The 27,080-nt window shown below is 55.6% G+C and overlaps 15 protein-coding genes across 15 annotated transcripts; 5 read left to right on the top strand and 10 right to left on the bottom strand.

The window, feature by feature from the left end:
* Nucleotides 1-54: 54 nt before the first annotated feature.
* PG997_001935 (uncharacterized protein) lies at nucleotides 55-1,910 on the bottom strand (the record flags this gene model as incomplete). Its single annotated transcript, XM_066806250.1, has 5 exons — nucleotides 55-195; nucleotides 274-334; nucleotides 404-1,548; nucleotides 1,577-1,783; nucleotides 1,842-1,910. 5 exons carry the CDS (start codon nucleotides 1,908-1,910, stop codon nucleotides 55-57), a joined length of 1,623 nt encoding a protein of 540 aa, XP_066673546.1.
* A 585-nt stretch (nucleotides 1,911-2,495) lies between these two features.
* Nucleotides 2,496-3,432, bottom strand: PG997_001934 (17-beta-hydroxysteroid dehydrogenase; the record flags this gene model as incomplete). The annotated part of the gene is made up of 3 exons (XM_066806249.1): nucleotides 2,496-2,627; nucleotides 2,698-3,024; nucleotides 3,100-3,432. 3 exons carry the CDS (start codon nucleotides 3,430-3,432, stop codon nucleotides 2,496-2,498), a joined length of 792 nt encoding a protein of 263 aa, XP_066673545.1.
* A 544-nt stretch (nucleotides 3,433-3,976) lies between these two features.
* PG997_001933 (scytalone dehydratase-like protein) lies at nucleotides 3,977-4,719 on the top strand (the record flags this gene model as incomplete). The annotated part of the gene is made up of 3 exons (XM_066806248.1): nucleotides 3,977-4,060; nucleotides 4,173-4,214; nucleotides 4,354-4,719. 3 exons carry the CDS (start codon nucleotides 3,977-3,979, stop codon nucleotides 4,717-4,719), a joined length of 492 nt encoding a protein of 163 aa, XP_066673544.1.
* Nucleotides 4,720-6,323: 1,604 nt separating this feature from the next.
* On the bottom strand, nucleotides 6,324-7,076 carry PG997_001932 (uncharacterized protein; the record flags this gene model as incomplete). Its single annotated transcript, XM_066806247.1, has 1 exon — nucleotides 6,324-7,076. One exon carries the CDS (start codon nucleotides 7,074-7,076, stop codon nucleotides 6,324-6,326), a length of 753 nt encoding a protein of 250 aa, XP_066673543.1.
* A 598-nt stretch (nucleotides 7,077-7,674) lies between these two features.
* Nucleotides 7,675-7,989, bottom strand: PG997_001931 (uncharacterized protein; the record flags this gene model as incomplete). Its single annotated transcript, XM_066806246.1, has 1 exon — nucleotides 7,675-7,989. One exon carries the CDS (start codon nucleotides 7,987-7,989, stop codon nucleotides 7,675-7,677), a length of 315 nt encoding a protein of 104 aa, XP_066673542.1.
* Nucleotides 7,990-9,626: 1,637 nt separating this feature from the next.
* Nucleotides 9,627-10,587, top strand: PG997_001930 (uncharacterized protein; the record flags this gene model as incomplete). The annotated part of the gene is made up of 2 exons (XM_066806245.1): nucleotides 9,627-9,887; nucleotides 10,003-10,587. 2 exons carry the CDS (start codon nucleotides 9,627-9,629, stop codon nucleotides 10,585-10,587), a joined length of 846 nt encoding a protein of 281 aa, XP_066673541.1.
* Nucleotides 10,588-10,749: 162 nt separating this feature from the next.
* PG997_001929 (uncharacterized protein) lies at nucleotides 10,750-11,211 on the top strand (the record flags this gene model as incomplete). Its single annotated transcript, XM_066806244.1, has 1 exon — nucleotides 10,750-11,211. The coding sequence occupies one exon, from the start codon at nucleotides 10,750-10,752 to the stop codon at nucleotides 11,209-11,211; it is 462 nt and encodes a 153-aa protein (XP_066673540.1).
* A 606-nt stretch (nucleotides 11,212-11,817) lies between these two features.
* Nucleotides 11,818-12,027, bottom strand: PG997_001928 (uncharacterized protein; the record flags this gene model as incomplete). Its single annotated transcript, XM_066806243.1, has 1 exon — nucleotides 11,818-12,027. One exon carries the CDS (start codon nucleotides 12,025-12,027, stop codon nucleotides 11,818-11,820), a length of 210 nt encoding a protein of 69 aa, XP_066673539.1.
* Nucleotides 12,028-13,602: 1,575 nt separating this feature from the next.
* Nucleotides 13,603-14,723, bottom strand: PG997_001927 (polyprenyl-synt-domain-containing protein; the record flags this gene model as incomplete). The annotated part of the gene is made up of 2 exons (XM_066806242.1): nucleotides 13,603-14,532; nucleotides 14,607-14,723. The coding sequence occupies 2 exons, from the start codon at nucleotides 14,721-14,723 to the stop codon at nucleotides 13,603-13,605; spliced, it is 1,047 nt and encodes a 348-aa protein (XP_066673538.1).
* Nucleotides 14,724-15,285: 562 nt separating this feature from the next.
* On the bottom strand, nucleotides 15,286-17,532 carry PG997_001926 (uncharacterized protein; the record flags this gene model as incomplete). The annotated part of the gene is made up of 8 exons (XM_066806241.1): nucleotides 15,286-15,663; nucleotides 15,756-15,916; nucleotides 15,975-16,480; nucleotides 16,544-16,613; nucleotides 16,679-16,702; nucleotides 16,770-16,860; nucleotides 17,005-17,133; nucleotides 17,191-17,532. The coding sequence occupies 8 exons, from the start codon at nucleotides 17,530-17,532 to the stop codon at nucleotides 15,286-15,288; spliced, it is 1,701 nt and encodes a 566-aa protein (XP_066673537.1).
* A 634-nt stretch (nucleotides 17,533-18,166) lies between these two features.
* PG997_001925 (uncharacterized protein) lies at nucleotides 18,167-19,129 on the top strand (the record flags this gene model as incomplete). The annotated part of the gene is made up of 1 exon (XM_066806240.1): nucleotides 18,167-19,129. The coding sequence occupies one exon, from the start codon at nucleotides 18,167-18,169 to the stop codon at nucleotides 19,127-19,129; it is 963 nt and encodes a 320-aa protein (XP_066673536.1).
* A 307-nt stretch (nucleotides 19,130-19,436) lies between these two features.
* On the bottom strand, nucleotides 19,437-21,196 carry PG997_001924 (uncharacterized protein; the record flags this gene model as incomplete). Its single annotated transcript, XM_066806239.1, has 3 exons — nucleotides 19,437-19,935; nucleotides 19,982-20,855; nucleotides 20,890-21,196. The coding sequence occupies 3 exons, from the start codon at nucleotides 21,194-21,196 to the stop codon at nucleotides 19,437-19,439; spliced, it is 1,680 nt and encodes a 559-aa protein (XP_066673535.1).
* An 867-nt stretch (nucleotides 21,197-22,063) lies between these two features.
* PG997_001923 (NAD-dependent epimerase/dehydratase) lies at nucleotides 22,064-22,861 on the top strand (the record flags this gene model as incomplete). Its single annotated transcript, XM_066806238.1, has 1 exon — nucleotides 22,064-22,861. The coding sequence occupies one exon, from the start codon at nucleotides 22,064-22,066 to the stop codon at nucleotides 22,859-22,861; it is 798 nt and encodes a 265-aa protein (XP_066673534.1).
* A 299-nt stretch (nucleotides 22,862-23,160) lies between these two features.
* On the bottom strand, nucleotides 23,161-23,430 carry PG997_001922 (uncharacterized protein; the record flags this gene model as incomplete). The annotated part of the gene is made up of 1 exon (XM_066806237.1): nucleotides 23,161-23,430. One exon carries the CDS (start codon nucleotides 23,428-23,430, stop codon nucleotides 23,161-23,163), a length of 270 nt encoding a protein of 89 aa, XP_066673533.1.
* Nucleotides 23,431-23,443: 13 nt separating this feature from the next.
* PG997_001921 (uncharacterized protein) lies at nucleotides 23,444-24,982 on the bottom strand (the record flags this gene model as incomplete). Its single annotated transcript, XM_066806236.1, has 4 exons — nucleotides 23,444-23,947; nucleotides 24,018-24,231; nucleotides 24,290-24,609; nucleotides 24,707-24,982. 4 exons carry the CDS (start codon nucleotides 24,980-24,982, stop codon nucleotides 23,444-23,446), a joined length of 1,314 nt encoding a protein of 437 aa, XP_066673532.1.
* Between the last annotated feature and the right edge of the window lie 2,098 nt (nucleotides 24,983-27,080).

Here is a 27,080-nt window from a genome sequence, read left to right as displayed (position 1 = left end):
GTAATGACAGACATGGAGATACTGCCTTTACCCATGCATCATGCGCGGCCTCGACTACTTTAATACAGCGCTGTCCCTGAAAGGTACCCTTTGCTGCGCGCACGTAGTGTCGGGCGGTGGCACTATGCCTTGAAAGTATGCCTGAAGATAGCCGACGTAACAATTCGAAAACCCTTCGCTAAGGATGACGGTATGCTATTTTCGGGAGAAATTAGTAATTCGCAAGTAAGCTTACACCCTTGTTTGGAATGCCTAGTAGTACAAAGAACTTACACCAATAGCCTCTTGTAGTAGTAGTACCGACCCGGGAAACCGGGAATGCATCCTACGCGCCCTGCGAGGAGACAGAGTCAGTCAGCAACATACACCCGACAGAAGGTCAGAGAGATCAGTTGAAACCTACGATAGTAAGGGCGTTATAGGGTCAATGGTATTGCTTGTGAACAGGATCGGGAAGGAGGTAGGCCTGTCTAGTCCCTGGCTGCCCTGCGCCACCATGCTATCGGGCAACTGCGGTCGGACGGATAGGCACAAGATCGTCTCCACGAACATGGGCCACATATCGCCAAGGTACTTGCTCTTGGAGACGCTGTACTCGACGAAATCCCGGAACTCGTCAATGGTGGTAAGTTTGTTTTGCCGGGACGAGTCAGCGCACCGGATCACGGTCGCGGCGTCGGATGCGATAGCTAACGCGTCCACCATGCCCGCCAGCGCCGACGCGTTCACGCCCTCGAGCTGGTGCAGGACGTCGGCCATGGCGGGGAAGGAGCTCATCGGGGTGTAGATGCTCTGCATGAGGAGGGCCTTCAGGTCGGAATAGGTGACCAGTGTCGGCAGACCACGTTTACTCTCGATTCCGGTCACTGGGAATGGGTGGTCCTGGAGCTGATGGATGAGGCCGTCCAGTCTGGTCGTGATGTTAGCGGGCGTCGGTCCCCAGAAGGAACACTTCTCCGGACCGGCGGAGTGGCAGAGGCTCGAGAACTGGGCCATGGCCTCGTCCATTTGCTCGACATTATCCCGCCAGTCGTTGTCGTAGTACTGCTCCGTATCCTCAACTCCGTCGAGCACCATTCTTCCCACTCGGTCGGGAAACATGGTTGCGAAAGTGCTACCGATGACTGTGCCGTAGCTGCCGGCATAGCACCACAATTTGGCGTCTGACGGTGCTTTTCCGGCCACCTCGGCCTCGGCTTCAACAAATGTGAGCAAATCCCGGGCGACGGCCGGTGTAGTCACATAATAGCCGTAAGGCGACTCTTTCGCGACTGCGTTGTTGCACCACTCCCCGTAGATGGAGGCGGAATAGTACTGCTCCTGCAGCGACGTCGAGGAAAGGTTGGTAGCACCGGTTACGTGCAGTCGGCTGAAAGCCTGTCGGGCTTCGGCGTTTCCGGAGAAGCAGTCGAGGCTCGGACCGCTGTTGTTCACGCCGCGCGGGTCAAAGGAGACGAAGTTGTACTGCTCTCCGAACAGCTGTCCCAGGAGGGCTTGATATGAAAGGAGAAGGGAGACGCCAGAACCACCCGGACCACCTGGCCGATCCTGTGTTAGTCCAGACGTATCGCCTGACGGAGATGATCTGATGAAGAAGCTTACCAGGGACGATTACGATGCTTTGAGAGTCAGCGGTCGCTTTCTTCCCGGCCATCTTGAGGAAGGCGATTGACGTGGTGCCGAGACTGGTGTTGGAATAGTCCAAAGGGACTTCTAGTCTGGAACATTTGTATATGGATTCATCGAAACATGGTGTCCACGTGAGGTTGCCCGATGGATTAATCTGGATGGCTCATAGTTAGAAAGAGGACATGATCCGGAGCAGCCCTATCAAGACTCACGTTCTCAAATCCAGAGGCTCGGCATCCCAAGCCTCCGAAGAGGATGAGGGCGGCTACAAATCTGTTCATCGTTGCCACCAAGAGCCTTCTCATCAAACTTTCTGTCACGTTGCTTGTTATGAAGTTTGACGATGAAAATAATTGCAGCCATCCATCATGGCGATGCTGGGGATTATATCAGCGAGTTGAATTTTCCAACCGCCGTATCCGTTACCCAGGCAGCCGTATCCGGCCTATCGGGTTACACTGCCTTCGTATTACGTGCGTACACCCACATATAGCTCCGCGCTGACAAGACAGCCAATGATTGAATGCAGAGAATACGAAGTCAGCGTGGGATTTGCTCCACATGTAAAAAAACCCAACCAATCCAATCAGCCTGGATCGGGGGACCCCCCAGCCCGTAGCGTTCAGCCGTCGTACGACATAGAAGCCGGAGGAACTGATCAGGTGTCTGTTATCGCCCGCTCGTACGAACTGTCATCCATCGTAAGGCATATGCGACGACGCCTCTGCTGGCAGCCGAACGGACCAATACAAAATTCTATTGAGATACTATTCGAAGCCACTCCTCGGACGGCGACTACTGCCATTTCCTACACTATGACCCATCGTCTTACTGACTATAGGTTGTACCATCTTGCATTCTCGACACTAAGCCCCACCGTCGACGCCGATAACTTTGCCATTGATCCACTCACCCTCCCGGCTAGCCAAAAAGACGACAGCGTTCGCGACATCCACCGGCCACCCGTTGCGGACGAGGGGCGATGCATGAGCCGCCATCTGTCGAGGTGTTAGCATCCCGGATACCCGCATGACTCTGGGAAGTGATAGTGAAAGTGTGCATGCATACCTCCTGACGCTGCTCCGCCGTGTACTTCTCCCCGTTCGGGATGTAGTGCTGCGATACGTCGTGGAACATGTCGCTGACCGTCCCGCCCGGCGCGACGGCGTTGATGGTGATCTTCTTCTTGCCGCAGTCGAGCTTGAGCGTCTTGACGAGCGACTCGATGGCGCCCTTGGACCCGGCGTAGACCGAGTGGCGCGGCACCGCAAACGCGCTCGCCGTGTTGGAGCTCATCAGGATGATGCGGCCGCCCTGGTTGAGGTGCTTGTAGGCCTCGCGCGCGACGAAGAACTGGCCGCGCGTGTTGATGGTGAAGACGCGGTCGAATTCTTCCTGATGGTGCACATTCGTGTCAGTGGTCAAATTGCAAACTTGTCACCCGGCAATCTTTGAACATGCCTCAGTGACCTCCTCGAGGTGCCCGAACGAGACCACGCCCGCGTTGGAGCAGACGATGTCGAGCCCGCCCCAGACCTTGACGGCCTCGTCGAAGAGGCGGACGGTCTCGGGGACCTTGGCGACGTCGGCCTGGATGGCGACGGCGTCGGTGCCGAGCTGCTTGATCTCCTCGACCAGCCGCTCGGCCGGCTCCTTGGACTTGGCGTAATTGACCACGACCTTGGCGCCGGCGCGGCCCAGCTCGGTCGCCATGGCGGCGCCGATGCCGCGGCCTGAGCCGGTGACAAGGGCGACCTTGCCGTCGAGGCGGAAGGGGAGGGGCTTGGTGGTGTTGGAAACCATGGTGATGAGAGTGTGGTGTTGGGTATTGATGATGTTAGAAAATCGGTGACGAGGAACGATGGTGGCTGGGGGTGTTAGAATGCGGTGATGGATGAGACGACTACAAACCGGCACCTGCTAAGCGCATTGAAATACTTGGGCTGATGATGGTATCACCAAAAGCCCGGAAGTTTCAATATCTCCAGTTGTCCGTGAAGGTGTCTCCGTTTCTCTTTGTCACATAGTAATAGCAAGCCGAATGCAGAGATGCACGTATGTCCCGAAGCCGAAGCCGACTTGATGGGCAGCGGTGGCCGTTGTCCGAAGGGATCGCAGGCATGAAAGGGCCCGAGTCTCTACCCGACAGGTCTCGGGGACTCATATCTCGGAGGCCGACATCAGGGATTCAGGATTCGTTGGGATAACAATCCCCGCGCCAGGAAACGCGTCCATATATTCTTGGTCGACAATCCTTACCTGACAATCACCCCATCCATCCAACACAGCTGCCACCAGGTGCGCCATTGAGCAACCCTCCATTTTCAGCACTATTCTCGTAAACAACATGTCGACACAACAACCTACACCAGAGGATGTGATCGGGTGTCAAGCCGCCCTTTTCGAGTGGGCCGAGAGCTTCGATACCAAGGTAAGCTGAATTATAATACGAGGAAGGAGACCCACCACCCACCTCCCCCAGTGCTGCATCTCGGCGGGACAGTAATCGGAAGAGCTGAAAAGCTGACGAGGCTGGATTCTAGGACTGGGAACGGCTTCGAGAGTGCCTAGCGCCTACCATGCGGGTAAGTAAGGAGTTGTGCCGCGCGCGGGCTTTAGCGTCGGGCTTTCCTCATGCGGGCTTCACCGGGGATAAATCCTCCCTTATCTCTTCAGAGCTTCCAATGGTTGACTATCATGCATACGCTGACCTAAGATCCGCAGGTCGACTACACCCACGTAATGGGCCAACTCTGGGAGAGCATGCCGGCCGACGACTTCATCCCACTGGCCTCGAACCCGCACTTCCTCGGGGACCCCTTGCTCAAGACGCAGCACTTCCTCGGCGGGGCCTCGAGCTGGACGAAGCTGTCGGACCACGAGATCCGCGGCCGGCACCAGGTCCGTGTCGCGCACCAGCGCTACACGGACGGCTCCCTCAAAGAGGTCGCGCTCAAGGGCCACGCGCACGGCGGCGCGACGATGTGGTATCGCAGGGGCGAGGAGGACGGGGTGTGGAAGTTTGCGGGGCTGTGTCCGGATATCCGTTGGTCGGAGTTTGACTATGACAAGATGTTCGGGCAACACTAGATTTTACTGCTACATGTAGTTGCGGCGCTTGATTGCGATGGTGGTGATGATGGTGTATACATGCGCGTCACGTTGCCGAAACTAGAAATTCCATAGTTGCCGGGGGGATAGACCGAGATCGGACTCAGATGTCTTGCAAGTTCGCCAATGAGGTCTTCCATCAGTCAAAACAGACATCTGAAGGAGACTGCCTCGTGATGATAGCCTATCGGGTTCCGAGTGGCGTCGGGTTTCATGACCACGGCGCAGCAAGTAGTTGCAGACACCTCCATACGACGACGACATGCAATAGACTTTACGAGGCGTTGGGAAGTATGCCGTATTACCGGATTGCAATGCAAGTGAATGATTCAAGAAAGCTCTCTCTCTCTCGGCTTTTCAGCTTGGGGACTAGCGGCTGGCTGGCTGGGCGCCGTTGGGGTGACGCCGTTTCGGGTAAGGCGAGACTCTGCGCTGAAAATAGAACCTACCAATTGCAGCTGGCAGCAGAACTTGTGTGCTAGCTGAGGAGTTCCTAATACCAGGTAAACTCTACAGTACCTCACCCCGCATGGTGGGATTTCTTCCTCCTCCCACTACCACCCGCGTCAGAGGATCCCAGACGTTATTTCAGGTAATACCCGGAGGATCCGCGGGGGTGTGCGTATGTGTTACCCCCTTCCTGTCTACATGCACGTCCGATCTTCTTCAGACGTGGGATTCAGGCAAAAGTTCCTCCCACGTTAGCGTCACAGTGCAGAGGCAAAAGACTATACACTATACGCTTACACCATCCCTGCATCCCCACCCACACATTTCCGTGATCGCGATACAAAACAGTGGAACAGCACCATCCCCAGACTAGGATTAGCCCCCCTGTCTTTGGCGATGCACCGCGATAACACGTGGCTGGCTGTCTCCAACGAGAAATCTAATCCTGACAAATCCCACCGCTTCCTTGCAAGCGCCTGAACGGCGAGGCGGCAATAAGCTTTCCATGGGTGGCGATAAGCTTCTTCCTTGGAAACAAGCCTCGCTTGGCCAGGAAGTGAGTGCCTGGCTTGGTACAGTAAGCTTTCTAGAGTGGGATCTAGGACGCGACCGGGGTAATTATTAACGAAGTTCACGCGGTGGTGTAGGATGATAGGCTATTCACCGGCTCCCGCCTCTTCGCCTACCACTATCGATGATGCGATTCAAATACAGAAACCCCGAGTTCGAAACCTCGTGTAGATAACGCATATGTCGTATATCTGCTAGCCGAGTCGTGTAGGGTTGTCCGTTTTCTGTTGCTGTTTTTCCGGCCTGGGATCGAGGCGCTAAGGCAGCCGAGCAGATACGATAGACGCGAAATAGTAATCCCACCTAACGTTCAAGATGCCCATGTTAGGGCTGACCTGGCATGACTGAGACGTAAGCAAAGGAGAACGGGGGAAAGAAGATTGGGGGAAAGAAAAAGAAAAAGAAAGGAAAAGCAGAAACGAGAAGCTACAGACGGTCACAGACGTGAGACACAGGAATAAGTGTGTATGTTTCTTGATAACTATAGAGATCAAAGTGATTGGGTGCAACCTGTATTTGGAACATGGGCGTTAAGCCACCAGTCTATCACGCCTCCTTATTGTCTAATAGTCTCTATGCCTCCGTAATTGCTCCACGATCTCGCTCGACAGCCGCCGAAGCCGCCTCCGCAAGTCCACACTGAGCTCGTCCAGGACGGAGTAGGAAAGGGGCAAGCGCATCCCTCCCCCGGAAGCCTCCACGCCTTGCATCAGGCTGCTTGCGACGTCGCCGCGGCCTGCGTCCGACGACGCCTCGGCGTGCAGCTTCTTCGTCTTCTCCGCCTGCACTTTGAGCTTGTGGGAGAGCTGGTTCACCAGCCGCTGCGCCCGGTGCAGCTTGCTGAGCACGAGCTGCGCCGCCATCCGTTCGGAGTCCTCGCCGTCGATGAGGTAGCCGTCGATGATGACGATCGACGGGCCTTGGAGCACTTGCTCCGTGTACTCGGCCATGGGCAGCGGCATCATTTCAGACGATGCAGTACCTGGCCTGGGTGGAGAGGGGGGCGGTGGCGATGCGTCCTTGGACGACAAAGGCGAGGGTAGAGACAGTGACGCCGGGTTGCTCATGGGGCGGGCAGCTGCAGCGTACCAGTCCAGAACCTTGAGTACCATCAATGGCATGATGAACAACAGGTAGTCATCCTCGGCGCACCCGCACTCTAACATCTCGGTGGCCGACTCGATGATGGCGTCGTTTTGCGCCATGACGGCCTCGATGGTCAGACCGGAGGGTTTCGTTGGCGTGGGCGGTCCATTGGACTTCCGGGGCCGAGGGGGAATAGTTGCTTCGTCAAACTCAAGGCTTGTACCATGCATGAGCAAGAGTGCGGTTCAGGTACACTACGAGGCACCGCTTCGGGCTCCGTTTTAGGGTTCTCAGCCGTAACTGAAGTAAGGGGTAAACTCTCATGCACGTTGACAGAAGATGAGGTGCCCGGGCCCCTGTTGCTATCGTGTGATGGAGATCGTGGCGCTGGCGTAATGTTTTCGAGTCCCCAGGTAAACGAATTGCTGTCGTGGAATTCCATATGGCCCATATCCAAGAAGTCCGTGTCACATGTGTCCAAGTCCAGATCCATGTCCAGGTCTAAGAATGCCAAAGACGCATCCAGATATTGGCCTATCTCGGAAGGAATGCCTGCCATTGAGGAAGTTACATCGGCTGAGAGAGACTGATGGGGTGCCTGGCCACATAGTCCTGGATAATGGTGGACTGCAGCACCTTGTGTGGGTGCTGAATGTTGCATGACCCCAGAGTCCATGGAGGCCATGGGGGCTGTCGGTGCGGTTTGCGTGGCCGGGTGATGGGGCTCAGTAGGCGTGAACCAGCCAGCCAGCGAGGGCGAAGGCAAGTACGAGGCAACAGTAATGCTGGCAGTAGCGTCAGACTCGCTCTTCTGTGCGGGTGCTGAAGTCACAGACCCCGCCGTCGATGTCGAGGCCGCCCGCCCACGAGCGGGATCGGCCGTCTGGTCATCATTGCCTCCGCCAGCGGAGTCGGAGAGGAGGGACTGCGCGGCCGGAGGCTCTTTCGACCGCCTCGCTTGGTCGGGAGATACTCGCAGGGCACTTTGCGCTTCGCGCACCGGGAGCAGGTGGGCTTCTCCCTGCGGCACTTGACCTTGGAGTTGGCGCAGGCCCGGCAGCTGTCTCGCATCTTGCGCCCCAGGCCATCTCCCGTTTCGGCCCGGGTCGGCGGTGCAAACGTGATCTTATCGTATTTTGACATGTTCCAGATAGCTGTGGTGGCTAAGGCAAGGTTTCGTACGACGTGCCAGGGGAAAGTCAGAAACAAATGATCGTATGGGGATAATCTGCAAGCTTCTTAAGATATGTTATACCACATGTCGCTGATTCCCACATCCATCGTCCTACGGGGGCTATAGTTGGCTAATTATAACAAGCTTTCTGAGAGCTTGGAAAAGCTTGTCCTACAGCGCCCCCTTTGGTTTCAGGCCGAGGGTGTCATCATTCTGAGAGGGCTGCATCGCAGCATCGTCTACCTAGCCAGCTAGGAGGGTGGGCTGGCTGGTTGGCACGTAACATCGTGGTTGTCGAGTCGCTCTCTCGAAACCAATTGCCATCTGGGAGCAGTGAAGTCTGACATGCAGATTCCAGAATCCCAAAACCCAGGGTCCAGATCCCAATATCAGCTTACCTGCATAATCCTATTATCAGCTGGGCCAATCAGAATGTGGCAACTCGAGACGGAGCTGGACCAGGGGTGGCTGAGTCAGATTCCGCCATAGGAAATGTCTTATCTTTTGCGAGATCCTCTGCAAAGGCGGGGATAATGGTCCCTCAGCTGGCACGAAGCCGCTTCAACGGCTGGCTGACCGATTCGGCAAAGTCGAATGCACGAAAAGTCCGATTCGTTGCCAGATGCAGCCCCAATCCTACTGGGAAGCCAGAAAGTGCGTGCTGCAGCGGTGACTGCCAGCCAGGTGGTAGGTAAACACCTAGGCAGTGGTTGTACGTTTCGTATGTGGAGGGTGTGGGCGGGACACAACAGCTCTTTCAGCTGCAGCGATGGGGAAATGATAGGCGGTATATTGGTCACATTATGAAGCGCAGTGCATTGGCGTCGCAAGCCCCGGCAGTTTTGGGGAGGACATCTGTAATTGGACGAATTGTTTGCAGAGTTTCGCCAGCTGTGTGGTAACCCGTGTGTTACCCGTCAACAGAGTCTGTCCTACCTGCCAAAGTCGGTCCGTGAGGGTACACAGGCACACAGTCTCGCCGTCGACTCGCATGCACTGTGGTCCTTTTGTCTACCTAAGGTCCAGCTAGCTCTAGTAGCAACGCAACACAACGCAACGGCATTTGCCGTGCCGTTTGGTAAGGCGAAGTGTGGCGTCGGGTCAGCAAATCTGACGCCGCTGACTGCACCATGAGCGCATAGAAATCCTCTGGGGCGCAAGCTGGACGTGTCCCGCTTTCCTCGGGGTTTGACTCAAATCTGAACTGGATTTAGCAACAGCGAGGATTCCAATGCTGGTTCCGTCCACGTGTTGGCCCACGTTGTTGATATCGGACTCGAGAACCCTCTCCGCATCGCCAGTACGGAAATGTCACTGCGATCAACACGATGGGACATTTCTATCAAGCCAAAAGAGACAATCCCACCATCCTTCGCACGCACTGTGACGTTCACCGAGGGGCGTCCGGACTTCTTACGAAATGCGCGTCTGCGCATCCCTGTTATCGGGTCACCGTTGCCGCGCATCGTGTACGTTACGGAAGCACACCTCCCATCTCTTTTGCTGAAATACTTGGCGATCTCTCCGGCCAAGATCTATGAAAAAGTCTACCCACAATTCAACCCTTCCCTGTCTTCCCTCACCCAGTCCTCTCTACATCCCAGCTATGAGTAGCCGCCAAATGGAACTACTTGGACAATGCTCCGAAGAGCTGTCCCTCGAGGTGAAGGTTCTAAGCGAAAGTTCCAGTTTTCCACTTGGCGATGTTACCGACCATGATCCTAACGTGACCGACCCCCTGTCTGCCCTGGTCCGTCAAGAGCAAGGGGATGTTACCAAGGCCAAACGCCAAGTCCTTCATTTGTCCGATCGGATCCGAAGCCTGGTGGCGGAGCCCACCGATTTCATCCAGCATTTGTCCAATCAGGTAAGTCTTGCCCCCTTTTTCCAACTCAGGTCCGGTTCTTGGCAACCGAGGCTCTCTGTCCCTATCTTGTATCACACGAAAACTTACCAATACGGCGCTGTCTCCCACCACCCAGTGCCAGCTCCTCGCCTGCCTACAGTGGCTGGCTGACTTTCACGTGCTGGCCTACATCCCGCTCACCGGTAGCGTCCCAGCCAAGGACATTGCCGAACTGGCCGGTGTGCCGGAGGCTCGACTCACCCAAAATGTCCGGCTGCTTGCCTCGGCAGGCTTCTTGTCGGAGCCTCAACCCGGCCTCCTATCCCACACCAGCCTTTCAGCGCCCTTTGTGACCAATGTGGCGTACCTCGACGCAGTCAATTTCCTCTCTCAGACCGTCGTGCCTTCGGCCGCGCAGATGACGGCCGCCACCATCGTGGGACAGCAGCGGCAGCAAACCCAAAATGGTCCCCGAAGTGGTGGTGTCGCCAAAAGTGTCCAAAGCGCGTACGCGCAGGCCTTTGGTCCTACCCACAGCTTTGAAACGGCCTGCGAGCAGAAACCGAAACTGCTGCGGCAGTATCGGGCCTATCTGCAATGCATAGGGGATGTGGACGAGAACACCGACGATGCAGACGCAGTCGAGCTCCTGCTTCAGTTAGATTGGCACGCCCTTGGCAATGCGCGCGTCGTCATCGTGAGTTTCCACCGGTCTGCGTAAGATCTTCAGTTGCGAATGTGCTGACAGGACCGGTGTGTCCACCTGCTTCGATTGAAGGTCAATGCAAACTCAACAAGAGTCGCCGACGCTCTGTCGGCGCGATATCCTGCACTGCGCTTCGTCGTGCAGATGACGGAGTTGCACGCACTCAACAACTCCATAATGGGCGAGGGCAGTGGTGCGACCAATGCGCAGAATGGTTCCGTCGCGGTCAGCTACCGGGCGTCGGGGAGCTTCCAACCGGTGGAAGACGCCGCCGTGTACATCGTCCAATGCTCGCGCTGCCATGGCCACCAGTTGCCAGAAAGAGACCTGCAGGCGGAGCTACGCGCACACAAGGAGATTCTTCGGAACAATCCCGCCGCCACGGTCGTGCTCACACCACGGCTGCTCCCTGCCCTCGGTGCTCTGGACCCCAGCGTGGAAACCTTTGCCCGTCTTCGGGATCTGTCCAGGCTGCAGTTGACGGACGAACGGGACAAGGACTTGGAAGAGTTCGTGGGGGCACTCGATGCGGTGCAAGATGGTACGGGGCGTCTGGTGGTCGTAAACCAACTTAGCCTTCGTAGAACCACCATGATGGCATTGGGTGTGAAGTATCAGAGCATCGACGGGACAGCATAGATAACGGAGATGGACTATGTACACTTAGATAATGGTATATTTACTGTCTGCAATTTGATCCATATGCCTAAACTAACTTTGAGCCTGTCACGCCACGGATGATCTGTTTAACCTAAGCCCGACCCAGTACCCCAAATCCGGGTACAGTGTAATAGATGAATACTTACACGGCACCCAAGTTGAACATGCAAGAATTGCCCAATCTTTCAGTAGGGGCAGGGCGCTCGTTCTTTTGTTTTCATGACCCACCAATGCCGAAGCACTCAAGATGGCCATTCTGGTTGTTGATTTTCGCATCTGCACGGTTTGCATGTTAGCCGTTTCGTATAACTATCCCGATTAAGGGAGAACAGTAGGCGCCTTTCATCAAGCGGGGGAAAGCCACCAACACCTACCTAGGTCGATACAGACGAAGCTCACCTGTCCGTTCCTCGCCTTGCAGTCCCAGCAGATTCCATAGCGGCCACCGCCGGTCCTCTGGTAGTCGCAACTCGCCATGGCCCAGCCGCTGGTCCGCGCGAGGGAAGCCCGGAGAGTTAGCTTAGATACTTGAAGTACTTTGTTTTTATGACGGGAGATTACGCATCCACGGATGTCATTGTTTACTTAATATTTCCGCCAGACAAGCTCGCCGTTCCTGTTACCCAGGCAGTGGTTCAGATCCAGCCTGCTGAAGCGGTAGTTGCCATTGGCTTCGCGGGTCTGGGCCTCGACGCCTCCGTCGATCATGCGGGTGTCCCTGCAGGTGGAAATGAATCTTCCCTGCACGAGAGTTAATGTGCCGAGGAGGTCTAGGGTTGTCGAAAAAAGCTTCATTGTGCCTTAAGCGTAATAATAGTTGTATATCGGTATAAATAAGATTGATGATGGGCCTGAGGGGTTAGTAGTAACAGACTAGAGTGACAAAGCAACGTGCAAAATAATGGTGTTGGCTTGTCCCAAGTGATCGTATTGTCACTAGGGATAAAAGGGGCACGTAGCTAAGACATTTCATTTTATTGCACTTCAGAGGAATGCAGGGGGAACAGAGGAAACAAGGGGGTATAAGCGCCTAAGCGCGCACAAAACATAAAAATAACTATAGCCTCAGGGTTAAAGAACACGTTAAAAGGCTTGCTTTTAATTCATATATAAAATTGAGTACTTATGTAGCACAACTATTGAAAAACGAGTGACCAAATCCAAACAGAACAACTGACATGTCGACTTGTGTGAAGAGCACCGGCGTAGACCCAGGGAGTAGCTAATTCCCATATTGAGCGCCGTGTGTGCGTGCGTGTATGTGTAATCTCCTAAGGGTGCGAGCAGTATCCATTGACGCAGCCGTTGGCGCAGCGGTTGCTGAAGCAGAATACATCGTCGCTGCAAGGCGTGGTCTCGCAAGTCACCTGTCTATCAAGCAGGGCAGCCGCTCCCTTCACTACATGTTAGTCTCGAATGTCGTCGTCACACCGGAGAAATCATGAGGAGCTTACTTCCGGGGATGGTGCGCCCATGGTGAAGCCGACCAGGACGGTGGTGATGGTCATGATGGTGGTGAAGGCCTTCATTTTGATGTTATGGGAGATTGGATTGCTGGAACGGTGTGAGAAGTTCGAGGATGTGTGAGACTGGTGTGGATGATGGTGATGGGTGATGAATATTAGACTTGTGAAACGGCCCGGGCAACGTCCCTTATTTATATGTCTGATGCCGGGCGCAGACGGTATAATCTGACGATAGAGATCTTCGTCATATTGCGCATCTTGATTTGCCCCTTGTAATACTCGTAATACCAACCCAATCAAGATACAGCAACATAGTGCCTAGCCGCCGGTAGTTCAAGGTCATCCAGATCCCCTCGTACCAATCTCCCAATCGTGACACAGCGATCTCGTGCCTAGCTGCAGGTCATACAACACCAACCAGTCAGAACTTTCTGTTACGTCTGTTTCTGACTGTGTTCTACACGAAGTGCACTGTATCGGGAAGTTTGACACTTTCTTGGCATGACGTATGCTTACTGTAGTAGATATTGTGGGGAGATCGTCTCCTATACGAACATTGCCTATACAATGGACCGGCGTCAGCACCAACAGGTGAGCAACTTCCATAGATGGAACTCTGACAATGCACACGACGTATGAGAGTTTCCTGTCGTATCAAGGTGAGCCCCTCTCCTGCTTAATGACTACTGGGGCGGCGCGGTTTTTACTCCGAGGCTTTTCATTCGCTGCATCGGTATGGAAAGCTTCCTGCCGTCTCCTCCGCACATCAGCATTCACAATGGTCGATCGGTGGCGCTTCGATCTAGTAGAGGCACGATTGGCTGTAATGAACGTTTCGAGGGAATGGTCTAAGGAGTACACTCTAACCGAACAGATGTAGTACCTCCGTACATGGCGACGGTCTCTACTTCTTTCTACCATAGATCTTATCCAGGAACGCAGTGAACACGCCCTTCTGCAACCCCTCCCTCTCGTCCACGTTGGCAATCTTCTCTCGCAGCTCCGCTACGGTGCGTTCCTCGTACTCGTGGTAGATGCCGTCGAGGCCCAGCTCGACGTACAGCTCCTTGATCCGCCGCTCGCAAACCTGCGCATCGCATTCCCCAGCGCGGCCGTAGTTGGCTTTGAGTGCGGCATGCTGCTCAGCCGTGCAAAGCTTGAGGGCCTGCACGACGAGCCACGAGCACTTGCCTTCGGGGATGTCGGTGCCGATTTTCCCCAGCACAGCCGGGTCCGCAAAGTTGTCGAGGTAGTCGTCCTGGACCTGGAAGTACTGGCCCATAGCGACAAGGACCTCCTTCGCCTGGCCCAAGTTCCCGGCCGTGGCCCGCCCCGTGTAGTGCAGCGCGAGCGCAACGGGCAGGTAGAAGCTGTAGTAGGCCGTCTTGTACGTGACGATGGTGCCGTAGCGGGCCTGGTCGAACTCGTCCAGGTTCTGCCGGCGCTCCGTCAGCATGTCGTACGTCTGCCCGACTTCGATCTGGAAGGCGACCTCGTGGAATGTCTCGACCAGCTCCAGGTAGGCCGGGTGCGCGCGGAAGTGCTTCTTGAGGAGCAGGTAGATGGCGCTCTCGAGCATGGGCGCGTCGTTGACGGCCATCATGCCGACGTCCGGCTGTCTGTACCAGCACGGCTGCCCCCGGCGCGTCGTGGAGCCGTCCATGATGTCGTCGAGGACGAGGAACATGGCCTGCAGCAGCTCGATCATCCAGCCCAGGGTCGCGGACTGGAAGTACTCTTCCGAGGTCAAGTCCCGGCCTAAGAGGATGCGGGTCGTGTCGACGACGGAGAGGCCGCGGTTACACTTCCCGCCGACGACATTATAATTGAGAGTCTAAGGAGAAAGGTTAGCTGGCCCGGACTATCTCAACTAGAGGTCACTTATCAGGATTGAATTCAGTACAGTACCTTTTCGAACCATTGCCAAACCTGATCTGGAAGGTTGTCCTGCTCGGCACAGATGTCTTTCAGATTCTCTACAAGTATCGGAAAGACTTCCCCAAACTGAGCCAGTGTGTTTGCCATAGTTTATAACTTTGTCGAGACACAATAACTGTTGAATAGTTTGCTTTGAAGTAATTGCTATTACTGAAGATGGCATGCCACTAACCTGGTCTCTTTATCATCCATGTATACAGCGTTGGTAGGAATGCATCACGGATACCGCCCAATTACAGCAATGCATCTGGATCCGATGCCATGGGACCGCAATGCGCCATGTCCGACGAGGTCAGTGCTGAACGGCGTGCTCATCTGCTTACGTGTTGCCCGACCCGATCGGCAACCTGTCCTCAAATCCCGAAGTCCGATAGGAGGTATTTCCGGAGATCAGCAGTCAGCAAAGAACAATGCTTGTGCTATTTTTAGAAACAATGAACTCCACCTATCTCCCACTATATGTTACCCAAACCCCGAGGTCTGCATTGCGGCTTCACGCATCCTAGGAGAATCGATGGCCGCTTTACACAACAAGTCTCCTAATTGGGAGTAATTCATAACTTAGTTGATTAATATGGCATATTTCTATAGAGCAGTCTAATGTAAAAAAATGGTAGATACTTGCCTATACCATCTGAACTAAGCACGTTTATGGTGCCGCTGCCGGTGCGTTGCCAGTTTTCCTGATATCCCGGTAGCCCATGAACAGTCCGGTCATCAGCGCGCCACCCGCCGCGCCGCAGACAAGATACCAAACGTAGCTGATGCTCACGCTGTAAGCCATGATGACGCCCGGCAGATCGCTGCTACTAACTACGTGCCGGAACGCCGTGGCACCTGTCGCCAGGATCTCGGCGACGTTGGCCCCCGGCGCATAGGTTGCTATGGCCTTGGGCAGGCTTTGGTTAAATACCGTAGACGCAAACGTCAAGAAGCAGGCGCCGCCGAAGTTTTGGCAGAAAAGCAGGATCGCCATGGCCGTTGGCGTTTGGGCCAGAGGCACCAGGTTCTGGACCACTACGAATGGCTGTCACACTCGCTTGTTAGCGCTTTTTCTCTCAAATCGGGGTAGAAAAGTCGGAGTTGGCGAGACTCGAAGGTGCACATGTCAGTACTCACCATTGTTGTACCGGCACCCATACCAAAGCCGGCAAGGATTTGGTAGCCTATGCGATTGGCAGATGCCGTGCCTGGCCTGACCGTAGACATGAGTCCGAAAGCAACCGCACTGGCGGTCGGCCCTATCACAACCCATGGCCAGTAGTGACCGAACCTCTGGACTGCAGCACTAGTTAGTGGCCATCTCATCGAGAATAAGGAGGGTTGACGTTGACGTACCAGTGAGACCCGAGACCATAGCAAAAGCGATCTGCACCAGTATGTTGGGCAGGAGATCCACACCACTCGTAATCGGTGACGCATCCTCAACCGCCTGGAAGTAGATAGGCAGATAGTAGGAGATAATGTTGGTTACCCCGATGTTGAAGAACATGGTCGCGCAGCTGCTCCAAACAGTACGCTGGCGCAGCAAGTAAAGGGGTACCATGGCGGACTTGCCCTTCGTGTACTCCCAGTAGAAGAACAAGGCGAACGTGCCCGCGCCGCCGGCGAGGAGGCCAATGACCGTGGCGCTGTTCCAATCGTACTGGTTGCCGCCGTACTGCAGGGCCAACAGCAACTGGACCGCCGCGGGGGCGAAGAGTCCGAACCCGACCAGGTCCATGGTGCTGGCGAAGGTGGAGAGGATCTTGGCCTTGTCTGGCTTCTCTACCCGGTCGGGGATGTGGACGAAGAAGAGAAACCCGGCAATGAGGCCCCCTATGGGCAGATTGATATAGAAACACCTGTGATCCCAAATCAGTTTTTTGAGGGGTCCCATTATCATATTCATGTGAGATTACACGTACCAGCGCCAACTGACAAACTCGGTGAAAGCGCCTCCGATGAGCGGTCCGGAGGCCTGGCCCAGTTGTCCGACTGTTGTTTTGATCGTCAGATTAACGGTTCTTGGATATATGCAAGGGACGTCGAGACCGACTTACTGGCAATCATGATCCCGAGCATCGCTTTGACGACATTAGTCATCTATCGAATCCGATGCAACCGCTCAGACTGGGAGATGGGAATACATACCTGGTTGCCTCTGCTTAGGCAAGCACGCCGAAACGATAGTCAGACCGCCCGTGAGGAGTCCGGCGGAGCCCACCGGCGATAGCCCGTGCCACTATGAGCATGACCGAAGACTGAGCCACGGCGCAGAGCAGGGACCCCAGCTCAAAGATGAAGAAGAAGAGGAAGAACGCCCACTGTTCGCGGAATTTGTCAGCGACCAGGGAATTCGGCAGTCAGGGGCCACGGGGAATCGTACCTTGGATTTGAAGTTGGAGTATATCTTGCCGGTCATGGGCTGCAAAGAGGCGCTCGCGAGTTGGTATGAGCTTCCATACCATCCAACATCCAGCAATGAATTGAACTCGTTGGTGATGCTGGGTATGGCCTGTGATAGGCGGTTAGCCAAGAGTTCCGAACGCCAAAATCGCCTCTTAAAACTTACGGTAGCTATAATGGACAGATCCAGCATCAGCACGAACTGCACTAGCACCATGGACGCCAGGATAAACACGAGCTTGATCCCGGTCGGGAACTGGTCTTGATAGATGCTGGAGACCGGCCGAGAGCGACTCTCAGAAATCGCTCTCGAACGGCTCCTCTGTCGTCCCCAGTCGTCGCCAAAGTGTAGTTCCAGGTTGCTGCTAGAGAGGTCTCCGAAGCGAAACTCCAGAATCGGATCTCCCCTGAGTGCGAATTCCTTGTCCTTGTCTTGGAGTTCGTAGCTTTCGTCTTCGATACTGCCGAACTGAAGCACCCTGGCTGAGTCCGAAGTAGGCTCGACCATGGCGAAATGAGATGATGACTCCATTATCTCCGATTCAGAGACACTAGGTCTTGGGCTGGTCCAAGGTGGTTGAGGATGTCGCAGATTAGGGGGACTACGAGAAAACGAAACATTGACAACTGCTTGGCGGAAAAGCAATGTTATAAGATTCTATTACTATTACTACCATGGAATATTCTCGTTGGAAATGCATGATTGTCGCCACGTGCGACCTATCCGCTACCTACGTCAATCTTACCTTATTTCTTTGTTCACGGCTGGCTGGAGGAGGTAGGTTCGGCCTTTTGGATGCATATGTACTCTCCGGTCCACACTATCGGGCCCATGATCAAATCGGAATGATCAAGATATATGCATGCGGGTTACACAGGACATCCGCGGGGCGTTCGGACAATTGGTGAATGGGAATTGTCCGCTAACTCCAAGTTGTGCTTACATGTACCTCTCAATGAAGGAATATCCCGATATATGAATGATGCTTACTATATGCATTGATCCGCACCCCGACCGCCGACAGCCCCTTTCCTATATCAATCGTAAGTCAACCATCTCACCACGCAGTTTCCGAATGCGAAAGCCACCAATCGTTTATCAACAAAACTAAATAATCTAGACTTGCTTCGTATTTCTCACGATGGGCTTTTTCTACAGCCAGTTCTTCAAGACCCCGCCCTACCCGACGGGGTCTTACCAGGGCAAGACCATCGTCATCACTGGCAGCAACACCGGCCTCGGAAAAGAAGCTGCGAGGCACTATATCCGCATGGGCGCCAGCCGGATGATTCTGGCGGTGCGGAACCTGGACCAGGGCCACGAAGCCAAGCACGGCATCGAAGCGAGCACGGGCTGCGCGCCCGACGTCATCCAAGTCTGGCGCGTCGACATGAGCAGCTACGCCAGCGTCCAGAAGTTCGCCGCCCGGTTTAACGCCGAGCTGGACCGCGTCGACATCTTCCTCGCCAACGCCGGGTGCGCCAAGCTCCAGTACACCACGGCCGAGGACAACGAGACCCAGATCACAGTCAACGTGGTCGCGACCTTCCTGCTGGCCATGCTGGTGATGCCCAAGCTCAAGGAGACGGCCCTCCGCCACCAGACGCGCCCCGTGGTGTCCATCACTTCGTCGGGCGCGTACCAGCACACCACCTTCCCGCAGCGTACCGCGCCCGAGGGCAAGCTGTTCGCGACCATCAACGACAAGGCGACGGCCGAAAGCCACTGGGCCGAGCAGTACCCCCTCTCCAAGCTCCTCGAGATCTTCCTCGTGCGCGCCTTCGCCGAGCGGTACCCGGCCGCCGTCTTCCCCGTCACGCTCAGCTGCGTCAGCCCGGGGCTGTGCCACTCGGGCCTCGCGCGGGAGCAGAACACGCTCGGGTTCCGCGCGCTCAAGTTCGTTCTTGCGCGCTCGACCGAGGTCGGGAGTCGGACGTTGGTGCATGCGGGGGGCGCCAGGGAGGCGCATGGGCAGTTCCTGGAGGATTGCGAGGTCGATCCGTTGACGGAAATGGTTACGGGGAATAAGGAGGTGCAAGATCGGTTGTGGGTGGAACTGGTGGAGAAGCTAAAGGCGATTCGGCCGGATGCCATGGATTTCTAGAGTACATCGTAGAGCGCGAATACATAGGCATTGATCTCAGGTTTGACAAGCTGAGATTCCGAGATGATTTACTTTTCTCATTGACGTCTTCCTTGACACCTGCCCCCAAGAGATATGACCCCAAAGGATCTGGGTGATCCATGCCAGAGCAAACGAACTGTTTCTCGACACTAGTTTTAGGCTTGCGAAACGCAAAGGTGCGTGGATCATGCTTGGTTATGTTTCGGTTATGCTCCTGGAGTGATCAACTCGGAGGGATGCTGTTGTGGGATACCAATCTGTAACTAGCTCTCCTGTGCCACTAAATCTATGTATCACCACATTTGCCATTCGCTATGCTCTTTTGCCTGTCCAGATGCTTCAGCACCAAACCCCGAAGTTCCGACCGAACCACCTTATGTGTCTGATTAAGAGGAAATTCAACCAATCCGAGCTGCTTCAGCGAGGCCAAACCGGCCAACGCGTAGTCCCTGCCCAAGGCAGCGCGGACGTGCTCCTTGATCTGCGCCTCGGTCTTCCCGTCTCCATACGAGCTAACGACGGCGAACGGCTCTGCCCCCAGCACGTGGTGCGGAACCGGCACCACAACCGTTTGTACGCCGAGAAACGACTCGACGGAGCTCTCGATCACGGCCGGCATCACTATCACCCCAGCGCGCCGGATCATGTCCCCGCTCCGCCCGAGGATGTAAACCAGCCCGCTCGCGTCGACCGTCGCGACATCGCCCGTGACGAACCAGCTCCGACCCCTTCGGTCCGGGTAAAACGACTCCGCGGACCGGCCTTCCATGTATCCCCGAATCAAGCTCGGAAGCGAAACGTGCAAGTGCCCCAGCTGTCCCCGTTTCGCACCCCGTCCCGCCTCGGCGTCCCACACCCGGATCCGCGACCCGGGCGCCAACCGGCCCACGGGACACATCTCCCCCAAAGTATGGAATGTCCCGCGGCGCCGTCTCGAAGAACGGCCAGACGAACGAGCCGCCGCCCTCGGTCATGCCGTGGTTCACGCACACGCGCGCCCACGGGAACAGGCGGGCGCACTTGACCAGCACGTCGCGCGTGACGGCGTCGCCGCCGACCTGGATCGTCTTGACGCACGACGCCCCGGCATCGGGCAGGGGCCGCTCGGCAAGCTCCGCGGCCATTTCGTGGACCATGGGCGGCGTGAGCACGAGGAACGTGACGCCGAGCTGCCGAATGGCTTCGGCGGCATCGCGGACGCTGAAGGTTTGTCCCGTCATGACGACGGCGCCGCCCGCGGCCCAGGTCTGCAGGGTCTGGGCGGGCGCGATGCCGCGGGAGTTGTGGGGTTGTTGGAGGGCGAAGGCAGCGGATTCGGGCGTGAGGAGCCAGCGTTGGGACTGCAGGACGTGGGACATGCCCGAGACGCGCAGGGGGCAGCCCTTGGGCCGACCGGAGGTGCCCGAGGTGAACATGATGGAGTGTATGCGGTCCGGCCGGTCTTGTCGTGCAGCGGCCATCATTTCCTCTGATGAGTCATGCTCGTCTGGCGGCTCAAACCGGGATGCGTAGTCGCTCATGCTAGCCAACGGCTTCCAGGCCGGGTTGCTGCCGCGCGACGTGCTGCTGGCCAGGCAGAGCCGGATGGGCTGCGGGAGCCCCAACTCCGACACGGAAACATCGATGGCTTTGCCGCTGGACGCATCGGGTGCGACCACGATCTGCGGCTTCACGTCGCGCAGGGTGTGTTTGAGCGCGGTGAAGCCTGATATGTCTAGCATAGATGGGTCCAGGCTGACGTAGGTGATGCGGAGAAGCGCGCATGTCCAAAGGAGTACGGGGGTACTCGACCCCGTTTGGGATGAGCATGAGAAGGGTAGACTCGGACTGAGCACCATATGACTGCAGACCGGCTGCCAGTTTCAGGGAGATCTGGTGAAGCTCGGCATACGTCAATGTTGCACACTTAAGTGTGGCCTGGCGTTGTTGCTGCCCTCGGGAGACGTCGGGATTGGCTACTTGCGCCTTGTGGCCTTGCCAAAGTGCACTTTCGAAGGTTTGCTCATGCGCCGTTGGCGGTGTTGTGATGTTGGCTTTCGCGTGCATGAGATCGTCGAGATGGTCTTGGGGCTGGAATGTGCATATAACAGCTAGTGCATCAGGGTTTCTGTTTAAGCCCTGTTCGATATGCTGAAAGACTGACAGCTGTTCCCAAGGGTCACCAACAATGTCGGTACCATCTTCATCATCTTGTGGATATCGTTTGCGGGATGAAGGCCGGCTAGAGCCAAAGAAAGGGAGAAGACGTTGCCACGCAAGGATGACGCAGGCGATCGCAAACAAAAGATACAACATTGTTAGGGTTTGTCACGGGTCTCAAGTGAAGTGTATAACGTTTCGTTTTCAATCTCTTGGTCGAACTTGGTCAAGGCTGTGCCGCGGAACGCACCTTGGGGGTTGTTAAAAGACATCTCAGAAGCTCAATACTCGTGACGGCAATTCTTTATTAGCTATCTAAACATTTCGATGACCGGAGTACTTCTCTTACATCAAACCTAAGTGAAGCATACGCCGAATGACACTGATTGGCATGCTGGTGGGCTATTTTTGGGATCCCGAAGGGTTGGTGCTGACTGTGTCAGCATGCGTCGTTTGGCAGCGCGGAAAATTGCCGAATTGGGGGTGAAGCCGAGTCGGGAATCGTGTGTAGGACAAGACCATCGGCAACACCACCGCCGACCGTGGCTCTCCGGCCCAATCGCCCATCGATACAGTATCCTAAACCCTGTAAAGTAATATTCATCCGAGAAGATGGATTACCGGGACATCTCCAAGAACGTGTTTGGCGTGCGAAATAAACAATAAATCATCGTGCCGCAACCAGTGACCAACTGCTGTTTGTGTCCGCTCCATTGTTGCTGCGCTCGTCAATTGTACTCTTGTTATCCTGTCGTTTTTTAGCTCCTAATCGCCATGGCCACCTACGCTATTCTGGGTAGTACAGGCAACTGCGGCACCGCCCTGATCCGCAACCTCCTAGAGTCCTCCACCCACGCCCGCATCCACGCCTTCTGCCGCAACCAAGCCAAGCTGTACCGCCTCCTCCCCGAAGTCGCCGACAACAAGCGCGTCCAAGTCTTCGCCGGCAGCGTCTACGACACGGACCTGCTGGCCGACTGCATCCGCGGCGCGAAAGCCGTCTTCCTGCTCGTCACCTCCAACGACAACATCCCGGGCTGCCGCCTGAGCCAAGACAGCGCCGCGTCCGTTATCCAGGCGCTGCAGAAGATCAAAGCCGAAGCGACTCCAGGAATGAAGCTGCCCAAGCTCGTCCTGCTCAGCTCCGCGACCATCGACGACCACCTCGCCCGCGACATGCCGGCCTGGTTCCGGCCCATCATGCTGACGGCCGCGTCGCACGTGTACCGCGACCTGCAGCTCGCGGAGCAGTACCTGCGCGCGCAGAGCGACTGGGTCGCGACCATCTTCATCAAGCCGGCGGGCCTGTCGCCCGACGTCGCGCGGGGCCACCGCCTCACCCTCGACGAGGAGGAGAGCTTCATTAGCTACTTGGACCTGTCGGCGGGCATGATCGAGGCGGCCGACGACGACGAGGGGCGGTACGATGGGCGGAATGTCGGGGTCGTGAATGCGAAGCGTGGGCATGGCGCCAAGTTCCCGTCGGGGACGCCGTTGTGCATCTTGATGGGGCTCGCTAGGCATTTCTTTCCTTGGCTGCATCCTTACCTGCCCACTACGGGACCGGCTTGATTACACTTGGTTGCAGAGTGTCGTGTTTCAATCTTGATAAATGGCATGGTAGTTTCATGAATTATAGAAGTTACAATATGTCTTTACTTATATATGAATCCATTTTATACGTGTACGTTAACTAGGAGACATCTTGGGAGTAGCTATATACTATTAGCTATATACAAATAGTAGCGACAGGAATATCCACACAGAAAATCAAGCCTAAAATATGTACGTAGAAGCGAAAATGATACCAAAGCGCTAGGAGAGTACCGGTAATGACAGAATAAGCGCGTGAACGCTGCACCCCTACCAACTCATGGCTTATCCACCTGAGGGGCCACCAGTTGATGGAGATTAGGGTCATCCTTGGCCAGCGTAGTCGCCTCGAGCTGAGCCCGTGATCTCCATCGCACATTGGGAACGCCACGCTTGCGCAGCGGCGTCGCCTCCGGAGTAGAAACGGTTACTACCTCGGCGGAGGCCGTTGGCTCCGCAGTCGTCGTCTCGTTGTTGGAGGGCGGCGGTTGGGGCAAAGAGCCGCCAAGCAATTCGCCTGGTTGGAACAGGTTAGTAAACGTTGCCATTCGGGGAAGCATATCACTTACTAGACGGCACCCAGTCAGTCTTGACCTCGTCGCCCTCAAACGTCAACGCCGACACAACCCCACAATCCGGCGCCTCAATCAACACTCCCGTCTGCGGGAAAGGCTCCAACGGCCCCCATAGGTTTCCGCTCGCATCGACGCCGACCCCGCGCGTAAGCCACGGCATCTGCGAGAAGTCGTTGGCCGGCGGCGCGACCCCGGGGACGACCTGCTCGCCGTGGACCCAGGGGTTGACGGGCTGGACGTAGGTGCCCGCCAGCAGCCCGTTCTTGGTCGTGCGCGTCTTGGGCACGCCGTCGATCTCGGCCACGACGCGGTACTCGCGCGCGTACCCGCTCGTCATGTCGCTGCGGTACTCGAACTTGTTCTGCTCGTTGCGGCCGCCCTTGAGCCCGACGGCGGCGACGATCCGGTCCGTCTCGGCGCCGGTGCAGGGGTCCAGGTCGATGGCGTACAGGGCCACTTGGGCGCGGTTGTTGGAGGTGTAGCCGACGAACTGGGTAGGTGGTGTGGCTGGTTAGCGACGTTGGTGGAATCGGATACAATGGTTGGTGGTTTGGACTTACGCGTGACTCCTTTAGCTCGGTGTTGGGGTTGAAGTTGTCGATGCCGAGAAGGCCTAGTTCCACTCGAACGTAGACCAGGTCGTTCAGGGTGGTGATCTGGACGTTTTGCGCCACGATGCTGAAGACAATCATTTCGCCTCCCCGACGGACGCCCATGAACGTGATGAAGTCACCAGGCAGGAACGGCGCCATGCTCAGCGGATCCGGTGCAGCACTGTAGGTCATGTCGTTAGTAGGAAGCTTCCAGAAATGGGTTGGGTTTTCCGTCTTACAAAGTACCCGAGCCCTGGAAAGGCCGGTTAGATGCAGGGCAGAGAGGGTCGGTTGAGTTGCGAGGGATGCACATGGGGAAGCCCGAGAAAGAGCTGATGCTGGGGCTCTCGTCGTCGGCCGTGAAGAAGGGGGCGCCGGCGTAGCCAACGGAGAAGACGGCGTTGGGGTCGCTGATGCGGAGGACCGGCCCGTTCTGGATCTTCATGCTGCCGTCGGTGAAGTTGAGGGATTCGATGTAGCCGCTGCTGAGTCCTTCGAAGAACTGGTAGGCTAGAATTTGTCCGGCGATAGGGGCGCCGTTGACGAAGTTTCCAATTACCTATTTTTCAGAGTCTTGTCAGTCCATCATTGTGCGTGGTGTTGGAAGGTGTAATACCGGAGGCGGACTGTGGTGAAGATGCGTGAATCAGACTTACATTAACCTCGTATCCCAACATGGCCTCTTTGTCGGCGACAAAGTCTTTCCATGGCACATAGGCGGCAGGGAATTGGACCAGCATGTTCTTGGGCACGCTGATGTCAAAGCCGTTGAGGGAGATGGAGCCGCCGGTGTTGTAGGTCTCATCAGTAGCCGTGGCCCCTTCAAGGCCACCCTGTATGAAGAGAGGCGAGTCCTGTGCCAGGACCAGAGACATAAGCCCGGCCAGCTGGGAGGCCAGAGTGACCAAGCGAAGGAAAGAAAGGCTGACCATGACGAGGAAGATGAGGGAGACTAAAGGGATAGTGGTGCTGATGTTGAGGAGGCGATTGTTGGTGATACAGTGACCATTGTTGGAGTGATTCCCTTCTCTTTATAGACAGGAGTATAGCCATCGCCGAGCTCGATGCTTTGCTCAGCTGAGCGATACCGAAGTTGGCGTTTGTCATCGCTCTGTACACTCCTCCCCGCTCATGTCCGCATCCCATCACTTCTCCGTGGCCTCTCTGGCGTTCCTTCCTAATCTGTCGACGCCAAGGTGATCATCGCATTCGCATTTGTTCGCCGATGTCTCGTGATAGAAGGATTTGGTCCTGAAAGGAAGGGTGTTCCTGCTCGTCGTGGTGTCAGAAATTGTCACCCTCGGGAGATGTCGGGTGGCTCGAGTAGGGTGCAATAGCGTAGCATCAGCAAGCAAACGAGATGCAGAGAAAGGTCTTGGACTACCTGAAAGTGCAACCCAAGGAAACTAAGCCGACAGCGGCATTTATACAAGTGTCTTGGCAAGCGCCCGAAAGCCTCGACAAAAGTCCCCCAGCCAGAGTCTCACATTGTCCCGGTTCGGACACCATCGCGCGCGTGGGATCTATGCGTGATTTAGGTGCTTACGTGCTAACAATAGCATCGCATATGCGGGCGAAAAGAAGGTTACCTTGCATGCTCTCTAGTCTCCGATGGCGAGTCAGCCGGGGTGGCATTTGGAGGCGAGGTGGTATTGGGACGCGACGACAGGGATTCTGCCCAGGTTGAGGTCTCGAACTATCAGTTAACCATAACCAGGGGGTGTTCAACTTAGCGTCGGAGGCCCCCATGCGTTTTACCTTTCCCCCCGCATGGTTCCCCAGAGACCCCTTGAACCTCGTGTTTCGGAGACGGAGCATCTTCCGCGATATGCATGCACCCCACGGACCTTACTTGTCTGTAGTCACTGCCTGCATGAACAGAGCGTCGTGTGTGTGGCAAGATCGTTTTTTTAATTTTACTAATGAAATAGCCAGGTACTAAGTAAGGATAGGAGTTGAGTTAGTCTGGTAGTCAAGTCAACTTTCGAATCTGATTGCCCTCCGTGTAGCCGGTAGGTTAAAGATTGAGTTTCGCGAGACGGGAACGGATCAGATTAGACGGGAAAGAATAGGCGACGGGCCCTGCCGCAGAGCCCCTATCCACTTCCATTGGGACGAGAGCTTGCGGGGGATCGGATGGCGCTCGAGCCCTCACCGGTATTCGAGTCAAATCAAGCAGCCGGGCCAATCAGGAGCTCGGACACTCTACGTTCTAGGCACTTTTACCAACACAACCTGCATCTGATGGCTCATTACTCAGTCAGGAGAGTCACCTTGTGTCGCATCAAAGGTAGCCAAGGAAACACTGGTCAGCGCCCTAGGCATCTTCACTACTTAAGAAGGCAGTCAAGACTTGCTTATTTGCTTGTTTGGGGTTTTGCCGTGACCTCTCGGCGATTAGTACCAAGATTCATGGTGGTCGCGATAGTGGAGCGGCAAGTATACGCGTGCGACGGTGGGATTCGCGATACCACGCCTTTCCGCGGAAGATTCGAACTCTGTCGATCGTTATACTCCACGATGCTCTTCTACCATGATAGTGGCCTATCCCCAGAGACACTTACAATCTCTGGGCACGTCACACTACATGACAGAAGGTTATGGGACCGGACCGTTCTTCTTAATCAGTAAGGTGACATCCTCACACCATGGGACCAGAAGGCCTAGATGCACATGCATGCGATATCCTTGCCCCTGTAATCACTCCATGATCCGGGGATGTTATCGAGAACGTCCGCTTGTGTACCGCTGCCAGGAGCTCTACTCTAACGTCGCAATACCTGCTTATCCTCCTATTAGATATAGGCTTGCACGATGTAACTCCTATTGATTACTAGATGTTGATCCATGGTTTTGGTCTCAAGTCGGCTACTGCCGTACACGTTCCTCAGAAGAGTGGTGTGACGATGGAATCTCGAAAGTCCCCGTGCTAGCTTATTGCGAGTACCTTCGGGATTCTCAAAATGGAGGTGGGAGTGCGGGACTTCCACTGGATATCGAGAGGAAACGAAATACTTGACCTCCTCCGTT

This window comes from Apiospora hydei (assembly GCF_038363865.1).
Source record: "Apiospora hydei strain CBS 114990 chromosome Unknown utg000003l_segment0_segment0, whole genome shotgun sequence".
NCBI classification, from domain to species: Eukaryota; Fungi; Ascomycota; class Sordariomycetes; order Amphisphaeriales; family Apiosporaceae; genus Apiospora; species Apiospora hydei.
Note: the sequence above shows the minus strand (reverse complement) of the source record. Positions and strands in the feature narration are given on the sequence as shown.